This window comes from Astatotilapia calliptera, chromosome 10 (genome assembly GCF_964374335.1).
Source record: "Astatotilapia calliptera chromosome 10, fAstCal68.1, whole genome shotgun sequence".
Taxonomy (NCBI): domain Eukaryota; kingdom Metazoa; phylum Chordata; class Actinopteri; order Cichliformes; family Cichlidae; genus Astatotilapia; species Astatotilapia calliptera.
The window spans coordinates 941,519-954,461 of record NC_137431.1 but is presented as its reverse complement, the minus strand read 5'-3'; the positions used below and the strand labels follow the sequence as shown (position 1 = coordinate 954,461).

General features: G+C 40.3%; 1 protein-coding gene across 13 annotated transcripts in view; it reads left to right on the top strand.

Annotated features, from left to right (window-relative positions):
* Positions 1–12,943, top strand: part of LOC113030572 (disks large homolog 2-like) — a 176,826-nt gene that overhangs the window by 84,462 nt on the left and 79,421 nt on the right. For all 13 annotated transcript variants that reach the window (XM_026182134.2, XM_026182132.2, XM_026182129.2 and 10 more), the window contains 4 exons: positions 5,559–5,642; positions 8,885–9,046; positions 9,146–9,199; positions 9,563–9,613. In XM_026182134.2, the coding sequence (XP_026037919.1) occupies positions 5,559–5,642; positions 8,885–9,046; positions 9,146–9,199; positions 9,563–9,613 (351 nt within the window). The remainder of the gene's footprint in view (positions 1–5,558; positions 5,643–8,884; positions 9,047–9,145; positions 9,200–9,562; positions 9,614–12,943) is intronic.

Genomic DNA, 12,943 nt, shown 5'->3' with positions numbered 1-12,943 from the left:
GTTCCAGAGGGTGATGGAGTCAGGGCTGGACTGGGACAAAAAAGCTTTGCTAGACCCGCCCCTGCACAGTTACCAGCTGTCAGCTACTTAGAAAAGGATCCTGGGGTTATTTGTCTCTCAGAAACAGTTCATAACTTCAACTCATCCATGTCACCTAAAAGGTAAACCTGTTTCTCCATCACAGCTCTGATGATTCAGTAAGGACATCTCCTGGTTTCATCTTCATGTTTCCCTCTCACCACATATACAAACCGACATCATGACCAGCAGCTTTACAGCTGTGGCTCCAGCAAACATCAGCTGATACTAGAAAGTAATATTAAATACATTCTAACAACAGCTGATCAAGCTTAAACGTGCTGCTGTTGTTTAGCGCGACATCCGCTGGTTTCCTCTTTCTGGCGCAAAGTGACTTGTGTCAGAAAAGCCGATCAGCTGATCATTGATCAGTTTCATGATTGAAGTAGAAACAGGAGAGGGAGGGGACAGAATGAGAGAAGAAGAGGCAGCTGTGCAGCGTAACGACAGAATAAATCCAGCTTTGTGTCTTTTTCATTGTAGCTGAAGTCCGGGACAAACTGTTCCTTTACATCTCAACACGAAACGCGTAATATTTTTTCTGGATACGAGACGATTCCGTGTTTTTACAGGACGGTTGGAAACTCTACAGACTAACCTTATAAATAAAGTTCACCATCAGTAACATCATAGAACCACCCAGCTGTATAGAAACGCCGTCATGCTAGCTAGCACGCAGTATTGTACTAGCTAGCATGTTATTGTAACTGACTGTAAAAAGTCAGCATAACGAAAATAAACTCCACCTAAACTTGGTTTATATCTGACCCAGAGAGACTGCAGGTCATAACTTCTTACCTGAAGTTCAGTTCACCTGACACTCGGACTGGTGGCTGCCTCGGGGCTCTCCTCCTGCCTCCCGTTTCCCTCATCCACCTGCTGCCTCTGTGGAAGCTCCACCATAGCCACCACCAAACAACTGAGTTATTTTTACACATCTGCCAGCATCTGGCCAATCCACCAGCTTTTATTGTTCATGCCGTTACAAAAAACAAAACCAAAGAAAACCCCATTGGCCCATGAAAATGAAAAATCACCATCGGCCAGTCCAGCTGTGGTGGGAGTCACAGAGGAGGTACTGGTCTGTGTGTGTGTGCTTCAGCTAAACTTCACTGTTGAGGTTTCCATTCTCCCCATTGTGCACAGCAGAGTTCAGGAATAGCAAACTGTTATCTTTGTGTCTTCCCTGGTGAACTTTATGTTCAACTTTATGTTACATCCACAGAGTTGATGTGAGCAGTGACGGATTCCACGTCTTAGGTTTTGATTTTGACCCAGGTGTCCTCAACATCTCTGTACCAGTGGCTAGGTGCTGTCCCTTTAAAAGAGCCGGAGAAGATGGTTTGAAAGAGGCATGAAAGAAGCCATCAGGGGAAAAGAGGGAACACACATATATAAAGGAAGCTTTTAAAACATGTGGTTATCCTAATTATTCTTTCATCAAATCAGCAAAGATGCACAGAAAAGAAGGTCAGACACCAACTAGGGAGGATCGGAAAGACAAACGCAACAACATTGTCATCCCCTATGTAGCAGGTTTATCAGAGGAGTTTTCTCCAAGCACGACACCCCAGTGTACTTCAGACCCAGCAACACGCTCAGACACAAACTGGTTCATCCCAAACACAAACTCAACAATGTAGTGCATGCGGTACAGTGCAGCGAGGAATGTCCAGAGCTCTACATTGGAGAGACCAAACAGCCACTTCATAAACGCATGGCAGTGGTTACAAACAGAAAGACAAGCAGCCCATCAAACTTACTGAGAGTGTCTCAGTAAATTTGTCTCACACTTCATGTTCTTGGTAATGCAGAAGCTGGCTCTTCCTGAACCCATTAAATATTTGATAAAATCACTGAGTCAATGATTTCTAAAGTTTGTTTTCTTAATTGCAGTTAGAGTGTGGCTGGTAAAGAAGAAAAAGCAAAATGAATGTAACCTGTGAGTTTGGTGAACTTTGTGTTTTTTGTCATCATTTCTTACTAACAATCATCCTCCTGATATTCATTAATAATCAGGAGACAGCAAACCAGTCATGGTCGTGGACTTTTACAGTCTTAGTTGTGCTCATTGTCATCATGATAATCATCATGATCAATACTTGACAAGGGGAGGTCCTGAGGTAGGCGGGGCTAAGCCATGAATGGCAGGAACAGTGCCTGGCACGTGTTGGTGAAACAGTACACTGGTGTAGTTTCCTGTCCAGCTGTTTGAACAAGAAGAAGCAGTGTTGGGTCTAAAATAACTGGCAGGAAGTAATCAGTAGTTAGAAAGTGGATGGCATGTATAGTGACTGCGTTACAGTTACTGTAGTTCGGTAAGGATACTTACCAAAGCAGAGCAGACAGGCCAACAAGGATCAGATGCTGAATGTCTCAGGGACACGCTCACCTGTGGTGCTCACTGAATGCTGCTTTCACCGACTGTCTCAGTCTTTTATTGAAGTCGGCTGGTTGGACAGTGATAGCCTGCCCATCTGAGGAAGAGTTTGAAAACACTCACGGCGATCATTATTTTGTGTTACGGTCAGAGTTGGATGGTAAATGTTGTCCTTTAAAATGTTTTTGTATTTAAAAGTACGATAATTTAAGGCTAAAATAGTGATCCACGTCCCTTTACCTGGATGTTTTCTTTGACGCTGGATGATGACTCCTCTCTCTCCAGTTCCAGCCTCGGAGATCACAGCCAACATCTGCAGCAGGAGAGAAAGTTAAATTAGTTTCTTATGCCTTTTTTCTCCATGTTTAGAAAAACACTAAAATAACCAAGCAAAAATAATATTAAAGATTTACACCCTTCATTAGCCAAACAATAAAAACATCTTCCTTTTATTCATGTTCTCCATTCCTGCTCACATCAGGTGTCACATATCACAGCAAATCGCAGTGAATGTAAAGCACATGCTTTATACAACATGCGCCTCTATAAAGAAAATTAAAGAGTTTCTACAACTCACAACTATTTCTACTTTACTGTGGATAGTTGATCTGCCGCCTCGGATCAGAATCAGCAGCGAGTCGAGGTGGTGACATGGACTCGTGCCCTTTGTGACTCTGGTAGTTCTTCTGAGGAAACACCACCATTTCTCCAAACTGCACCACCTGTGAGCACCAGAGATGGGCAGTAATGCATTACTTACTTTTTTCAAGTTACGACTAAAGCAAGGGATTACTATTGCAAAGGTCATTAGATTACTGTTACTTTCCCGTAAGCACGCTGTGTTACTAAACCGTGAGAGTGTCTCATGAAACACCCGGATCCCCCCACTGACATGACTGCTGTGGGATAACCTCCACCCACCCCAGATTTTAGAGTGACAGGACTCAGTGACGCTGAATCTTTGATTCTATTTATTTTCTGCTGTGTTTTACTTTCATCTATTTGAAAGAGTGTAAACACAAAACATGATTTTATTTTATATGCTGGAATATGCAGGAAATAGGTTTAAATGTTAAAGAGTTTCTTCATGTCAGACACTGCTGTACATAATTACATTTTTGCTTAATGCAATGTGCTTAATCTTAAAAGATTAAAACTAATAAAACAAGTTTTAAAAGAGACATTTTATTTGATTCAATTTTATATGATGATTATGCAGAAAAATAGAATTGGCTGAAAGCTCTGTTGCTTTATTACATAGGCTGTGTATCATGTTTTTAAAAGTAACTGAATAATAAAGTAACTAATTACTTTTGAAAATAAGTAATCTGTAAAGTAACAGGATTACTTTTTGGAGAAGTAATTAGTAACTAATTACTTTTTTAATTGACCAACACTGTTCACTAACAGCTGAAGTAGTGAGCTACATTCATGTGCATCACACAGCAAGACTTCAGGAAGAATTTAAGCCATTTATTTGCAACCGTGTGTTATCATTACGGTTACTGAGTCACGGGTGAAATGTTGAGACTGACAGAGTGGATTACAGACAGGTGAAGAACCAGGTGGGCTGCTGGCTGTACAGAATGACCAGAAAACCATAGTGGACCTGAGCACAGAGACCAGAGTGTGGGGAACGAATGAAGAGCAGATAAAGACTGAAATCCCCAGCAGAGCTCGAATCAGACTGTTTCAGGCCTGAAGAGCAGAGCTGAGGATTGAAAGAGATGCAGACTGAGGTGGAGCAATGAGAACGGTGGATGAGAGGGAGGCTACAGATAAACTTCAACTTTTGTACTTTTATAATAATCTTTTCTATTTTGTTGTAGCCACCTGTCGTTAGTTTGAAAATGCAGACAATAACTGGGTCAATCTTTCACAGTGAGCGAAATTTTAGAAAATGTTTTGTTCATTTTGAACTTTTCCACAATGCTATTCTTTTACAATAACCCCATTCTGTAGATGTGCTAGGTATTCTATCATAATCTGTAGTGAAAATATCCAAATTAATTTGTAAAAGTGAAAAAAAACTTTATTTATTTATTTATTTTACTTTAAAAAAAAAATTCAAGTGAGATCCTGTTGGCTCCCGAAATTTCCCCCAGGGGAGATTTCCCACTGGAGCAGTGATGACACTCTGCGCTCAGCCTTCAGCCGCGATTGAAGTTGATGGTCATGTGGTGCGCCGAGGCTCCCCAGCCTCAGTCAGGTGGTGGGGGTGTGGCGGCGGTGTGGTCCCTGGCTCAGCTGCAGGGGAGGGTTAAATTTAAATTCATGTTACGCATTTCCACTTTACTTCAGTCCATTTTAAATGAGCATTGGCCCAAAAAAGGCGGAGCATCACTGGGTAATGGATCGTGTTCACATAAGTCTTCTTCTTTGCATGATAAAACTTTTGCCGTGCAGTGATTTAGTGAGAACTATGCCTGTTTTTAATGAGTGTGGTCTGAGGGTCTGACTGTCACAGTCAAGTCTGATATTCAGCCTTTTTGCATCTGAAGATTTCTCCAGATTCTCTCAATCTTTTGGTGACATTATGTATTCTACATGTTGAGATATTCAAAATCTTTGCAGTTTTTCACAGAGGAACATAGTTTTTGATTTTTTTTTCACAATCTGCAAATGCAGTTTTTTGTAGGTTGGTGAGTCTCTGTTTTCTTCTCTGTAAGAGGCTCTTTTATACCCAGTCACACTGCTGACCTGTTCCCATATGAAACTTTTCCCAAACTGTTCCTTTTTGTTTTTCCAGCCTTTTGTTATCCCTGTCACAACTTTTTTGAGGCTGTCACTAAATGAGCTAATATATTTCATGGAGTAGTAAAATATCTGAATTTAAACATTTGATATGTTTTCTATCTTCTATTGTGAATAAAATATGGATTAATGGTGTTCAAGTCAAATGCAAGTCATCACATTGACTTGACTTGGGATTGTAAGCTCCGGGCATATGCATCAGCTTTTTGCTGCTTTGCATACAAGACAGAAGGAAGAATTTAAATTTTTATCAAATTAAATTGAATTCATTTCATGGAATTGTTAATAAGTCTCACCTATACTGTCTGCTCATAGTGGTCACATATGGTCCTACTTCTCTCTCCAGAACAGGCCGGCAGCAGTACATGAGCCAACCCACAATGGCCAGCCCCAGCCCTGCATGAACCCTGCCCTGATGAACACTCCCTGGGTGAGAAACTCTTTTGTTTTGTTTTTTCACCCCATCCAAATTGCGTACACTGTGCTGGCAGTGATAACGCAATCACTTCATTCTCTGCACTTCTTTTGACAGTATTTACAGTGATCATGCTGTATGTGGTCATTTGTTTCAAACTATTATAAATGGACGGGTTCTTTAAAGCAATTTTCTACTCTGAGAACTCAAAACACTTTTCAAATTCAAATTTTATTTGTCACGTACACAGTCATACACAGTACGATATGTAGTGAAATGCTTGGACAACTGCTCGTGACCTAAAGAAAACAAAAAAAGGAAAGGCTATGAATAAGATAGGAAATAAATATGAAAAATTAAAAAGGGTAAATTTAACTAGGAAGGAATAAAATATAAATTAAGGTTAAAAATGAAATAACTGTACAACACAAATTAGAATGAAGGGTAAATTTAACTGGGAAGAATAAGATAAAATATATAAATTAAAGTTGAAAATTAAATAACTGTACAACAAAATACACAATATAGAACTATACTTTATGTGACTTGCCTTATTCACATGCTTTCTAACAGTCACACACATTCATACAGTGAAAGCATCGGAGAGTATCAGTATTTGAATATTTTAGCGTGCAGACTGGAGACCAGAGCAGCCATTAGTGATGGGTCAATGGAGTGTATAGCATATTGCGCTTATTGTGTCAACACAACGTTAACACTGTGTTGCTTAGTAGTGACATCTGCTGGATTTACAAAAATATTGCAGGCAGCCTGGATGAAGAGAGTGGAGAGAGAGTGAAGAAGGTTCATTCATTCTGACATCTGGACACCAAATGAGTGAGGAAAGGTCTCGCTGGCATAACCAGCTGATGATAAAACGTTAACTAAATGAAAGAGTCAAGTCAAATGGCTTTAATGTCATTCCAACCATGTGCAGTGATACAGTGCTCAGTGAAGCCAGCCAGTGTTTCTCCAAGACCACAGTGCTGCATATGACAATCAACACAGGACTACACAAAGTGCACGTGTGCAAAAATTGCAAATAAAAAAGAACAGAACGATACAGACACAACAGTGCAATAAGTAACTCGATGTATGAAGGCGCGCCTGCGTGTGTGACGTGCAGATAAGTGCTTGAAAGTGTGTACATATCAACCAAACTCTGCGATTGATTAATACAGTATGTAAAATGCAGAATTTACAAACATATTTCTGAAAGGAAGTATAAGTGAAAAACATCAAGTCAAAGTCTTATTTAGGAAATATAAGTGAATGTGACAATTGTTGTGCTTCTGTACGTGAGGGCAGAAAAAAGGGTGAAAGGACCACAGACTGGAGAAAACTTTTCTCTTTGGTTCTCTTGTGGTGATGATGTTTCCTCGCAGCATGAATGCAAACTCAACAACTGCACTTCCCAATAAGCACAACTTAACACTGTACAACAGAGCAGTTGTATTGATCACGCGGTTTTTCCTACAGCAATACACACACCAAAGTGTTGTTTCACTTGTTGTACCTAATAACCCCATTGGTGCTTCAGCATTGTTGGCTCATAGCAGCTGGGGATTGAACCATCAACCTTCCAATCAGTGAATGACCTGCTTAAGCTCCTGAGCTACATGTCTGTGAAGGCTCTCAGTCATCCAGGTCATCGTAGTCAAAGGAGCTTGGAGAGAAAAGCGTCTGGACTTCTTTAAGTTGCTTGAAGACGTTTCACCTCTCATCCGAGAAGCTTCTTCAGTTCTAAGGTCAAATGGTGGAGAGTCCCAGATATAAACCTAGTGGGAGTTTCCCCCCACAGAGGGACAAAAGGACCCCCTGATGATCCTCTAATCACCTGAGCCAAGGTGTGAAACTGGGTGTGGGTCCCAATCAGCCAGAGTTTCGGGTGAGCTCATTGTGAAACCTGGCCCCACCTTATCATGTGATTTCCTGAGGTCAGATGGCCCAGGATGTGAGTGGGCGTTAAGGCGTCTGGGGAGGGAACTCAAAACTGCCATCTATAATCCAGTTTTGAGTTCCCACCCCAGATCATACCTTTTGTCCCTCTGTGGGGGGAAACTCCCACTAGGTTTATATCTGGGACTCTCCACCATTTGACCTTAGAACTGAAGAAGCTTCTCGGATGAGAGGTGAAACGTCTTCAAGCAACTTAAAGACGTCCAGACGCTTTTCTTTGCAAGCTCCTTTGCCTCCTGAGCTACAGCATTAGCTGTTCATGCAAAGATGACAGGAGATTTGTCATTTATTGTGTCTAGACTCTACTTAAGAGCTACTGCTGGTGCCCATAAACTCTTTGGTCTTACCACTATCACTGCATTTATATACAGGCTCATTGTTGGCTGTACCAATCCTGAACCCCTCTCCATCTTTACATCTTACGGATTTTTATTATACTACATCATAACCCACATTACTTAAATGATCCACCAGGTTGCCCCAGTCTTAACAGTTTGGAAATATGTTGCTGTATCAAATTAGAAATTACACTCTTTAGTTACAACTCAAAGCTTTTTACTCTTTGTTTGCATTGTTTTTCACTGTTTTAAAAGAGAAGGTTGGAGTTGCAGTAAGTCACAGCTTGAAATCCCCTCTTTTGTTGAAAACACTATTTTTTCCAGAAGAAAATCTGTGAAGAATCTTAAAAGAACTCTACTGTTAAAGCGGGTGTGTAGTTTCTCTTTTAAACTCTCTTTTAAATAATCGTCTTTCTTTTTAAGGTCATAATATTTAAGCATTTTTGCAATATTTATGCTTACAAAAACAAATATTCAAAATAATGAACTAGCTGGGCCCACGTCCTCATTTTAGGATTGACAGCGTTTTAGTAGGTAAAGGTGATGCTTGGACATGAAGTGAGCTGCGGTTTGGGGAAGGCCCCGAAGGGGACTGGCGATGGCTCCCAGGCCTGGCAGATCCCCGTGTTTAAATAGAAGTGAGGAAGTTAACGAAATGAGAACAAGGAGGGAGGGAGGGAGGGAGGATGGGGCACGTAAACGAAAACGACAGCTTGCAGAACTGGGGGAACCTCTGTAGATGGCAACCAGAAGGAGCGTGTTTGGAGGTCCCGCTCCTGAAATTCAGATACATAATCTCCAAAATATGAATTTGCTAAAGTTGATCAAGACTAGTTGTTTTTGCGATATCTCCTGTCATTCCTGAAAACAACATCAGTCTGATGTTTCTCCTGTACCCGTGACCTGTTTTAAACTCTCAATCATTTGTCTTTCTCTTTGTTCCCTTTCCACTCTTTGCAGTATCACTACCAAGAAGATGACTCACCCCTGCTTGACCAGGGATTCCCACAGCTCACCAGTGGGCTTCGTGCTCCTGAGCTGGTCCATGTTTCACAGAAGAACCTGTCAGAGATTGAAAATGTGCACGGCTACGTGTCCCATTCTCACATCTCTCCTCTCAAGGTCAGCACCCAAACTGTAAATGTATGAACAGTCATGCTTGATGGTTTTTCTGTAAAACTCAAGTGTCTCACTTTTTCTCCTTATCTGTCTTCATTACAGGCCAACCCTGCTCCCGTGATCATCAATACAGACACTCTGGAGTCGCTTCCTTATGTGAGAGAATTTATCTTTTAAATGTTTATTCCTGATTGTCTTGTTAGGTTACTCAAGTAGAGACAGACTTACTCCCTGATAATTTATTATTAAGTTTTATTTTGCTTTACTTTTATTAAGTAAAGTACTAGATGAGACTGACCCCTCAGTAGTTGACCCTCCATATTAAAAAAATAGTTACATTGATAACCAATCATAAATTGTTGTCCATGAGACAGTCTCTACTTTACACGTTTCCCTGAGAAACACTCGTCACATTCAGTTTAAGCTCGGCCTCAACACTTAACATCATCCATGTAATTTAAGGCAATGTGGACTGAAACTATGAAGTGTGTGTCTTCATTCAGTTTTTTCATTCCTCAGGTCAACAGCACAGAAATTGAATATGAGTTTGAAGAAATCACCTTAGAGCGGGTGAGTATCTCAGATCCATCTAATCAGACTGTGAGGGTGAAGTAAACTAGTCTTTGAGAAGCAAAGGAATAATACAGGAAAGTCAAAACATTGTTCCTGTCCTGTAAAAAGATCTGTGCTAAGGCTGTAGATTTAATTTTGTATATATTATGAGCTATACAATTGATGTGGGATGACCTGACTATTGTCTCCATAAGACAAAATGGACATTGCCACAGTGACATCACCGCTGCTTGTGGATTATTTTTATAAGATTTCAGTTTTGCAGCTTTTTAGAATCTTATTTTGGGCCAAAGTCACTAAACTTTGTTTAAATAGTTTTAATCAGCTTTGATGGATGATTCTATACATGTAGATTTAATGCTCTACTAGGCACTGATGTTGCATTTAATAGAAGAATAAATAAGTGTAAATAAGTGCTCCACAATAGTGACTATTCACAAAGGAGTCACACCATAAAGGACATTTTGTCTATTTTACTTTACATGAGAATACATTCAATGAAACATGTTGTACTGATTCCTTGTGACTGGAAACAAGCGGTGGAGACTAGAGCAGGGTGATATGACCAAAAATATTTATCACGATATACATTTGAAAATTTGCGATAATGATATAACTGAAGATATAATTGACACGAGACAAAACGCTTTACAACTCTTCAACTTTATTAGTGCAAAAAAGAAAAACCCATCAATGTATTTTCACTTAAACAAGCAGCTGTTTTCTGTGCATTAAAGTTATAGAAAAATGTAACAGTGCAAATGCAAATTCCTCGCTGACAGTTTAACCAAAAGGCGTTTCCAGTGGAAACTGGCCGACATATCCTCAGCATAACCATGTGTAATATCCACAAAACTTAAAGAGGTTATACACACACAATACGGTAACATTATGTTGAAGCACAGTACGTATCACTCCGTCAGGCTCCGCCTACGATAGCCGTAACGCTCCGACAATCCATCAAGTGGTGCGGGTTCGTAGCTTAGCAAAGTCGTACTGAAACATTTGACAGATTTTCGAGCGCCGTGCACATAAAATCGTTTTGAGGTCAGTAAACACAACCAGAGTTCATACATAAGGCACACGGGATTATAAGGGGCTCTGTCGACTTTCAGAAAAATCAAAGGATTGATTTTAAGTGCGCCGTATTTTCCAAACAACACGGTAATAACGACGGCCCGCTAGCATGCTCTACCAAAAATAGTGCTTTGCTGTGTATCTGACGGACGAAAGCTAAGGCCATCTGCTGCAACCGGCTGAGGTGAGAGAAGGAAATGTGTACATCACACCCAAACTAGCAGTAACTACTGTCTTCTCAACATTGGACACATCAAGTGCTTCCTGGGAGATACCTCCAGACCAGGGAATGTCAAAGTCATTATACACACAGCCCACTTTGTTGTTTTTCTGCATAGCCACTGCTGACTGCTATTACAAAGAAAGAAATCTGTCAGCACGACTCTTTGGACTTAAATTGTAAGATTTAAATGTGTAAAATTACAGAAAAGGTTCTGGTAGCTCATTCTCCAAAGTGTTTTTTTTTCTTTTGAGGGGGGGGGGGGGGGGTCACTGTAATAATTAAATAAATAAATAGACCCATACATTTCTATTTTGCTGCTGGTTCAGTGAATTCTGGTCAAAGACTTACGAAGCCTGCATATTCTGAATCCATCTGCTTCCAGCTCCTGACGACGTGCCCATGTACACGCTGTTGGGTGAGGTCAATTTCTAGAGGTCATCAGAGGTCAACCAGCCCCCCCACATTAATGGAATCAAACAAAATTGATGTCAAACATTTGTGCTACGTTTAACAGTTCTGGTTTACCAGAGGTGACCCACAAATGGGCCAACACAGGACCACCAGCCTGCAGCTGGCCTTGTGCTGGCCCATGTGTGGGCCACCTCTGGCAAACCAGATCTGGGCCACCAAAGGGCCGTCATTCTTTGCGGTATGTGGGCCATGTGTAAGCACATTGAGTTGCTCAAATGCCTCTTCAAAGACACATCCAACATATCCCGCAAAGATGACCTTTAGTCACCACTGAAATTAATACAGATTTACACTGGCACTCACATGCATGCACTTACTCACCCACAGCTCTAGTGTAAAGCGCTTTGGGGTCCTTAGGGACTAAGTAAAGTGCTATACAAATGCAGGCCATTTACACACACACCACCAAATACCTCAAAAATGATTTCGTACACATCCACACCAATCATTCTTTTGGCCGCCTGTACAATAATACAGTAATTTCATTATTCGACCTGCAATGGAAAAAATGTCAGATATCAGTACTTTTCTTCAAAATGAAATGCAGACATTATAGAATGCATGTTTTTATACTGCAGTGGCAGAGAGATAGTTTCAGTTAAAGTGAATGGGGCATTTTTGTCCACGAAGGTATCCAGAGTGCGTATCTGGCACTAATAATTAGAAAATAATAAGTGTTTTGTGTGTTTTTTGGAAAAAACAAAAAAAGTTCAAATGTTTAAATTGGAATTTAAAGGGTTAAAATCCTGAAAATTATTGAATCGTCTTTTTTATAAAGACTCAAGTTGATTAAAACCCTTATTAAACAAAATGCAGAAAGAAATATTGTTGTATCAGGATTTCTAGTCAGAATTTGTACAAGTACATTTTTTTCCATGAAGATGTCAAAGGGAGAAAAAGCTGAGGAGGGCACAGGGATAAAAACAGACAGAAGATTTGTATTCACATAGGCCTGCACTTAATTACCCCTCACCTGTTAAAGGCTGATGGGGTATTGTTGTCACCCATGCATGGAAACCCAAGTTTGTGAATGGGACAACTTGAAAACAGACAACAATTTTTCAAATTATGGGAACTTCAGTGCTAGCACTTTTCACCAAAGCACAAAATTTGTTGCAATTTCTTCAGTTAATTTAGCAAAAACAGACATTAAACAACATTTTTAATGCCTGTATTTTTCACAAAGGTGTTGATTTACTCGAAAACTTGGCATATCTTGGGACGTTGTACACCTTGTCCTTAAAAAAAACAGAGGAAAAACAGATGTGAAAACAAAATTAACTATCTACAGCAGATGAACAATATATAAAAGTCACGTCCTGTGAAGGCCAACAACCTGATACATGACCCGAGAAATGCACCCGACCTTTCAGTTTATCTGTCTTCTGTTTACTGAAGCCCTGTCAGAAATGGTTTAAGCCTGTCTTCTCTGAGAGACATTGTTCACCTGCTTCCTTGTGAATACAGTATTGTCATTCAGAGATGATTAATTCATTACATTTGCAGTGGTAGATATACTCCGGGGGAAGCCTCCTCAGTTACTACATAAACAACTG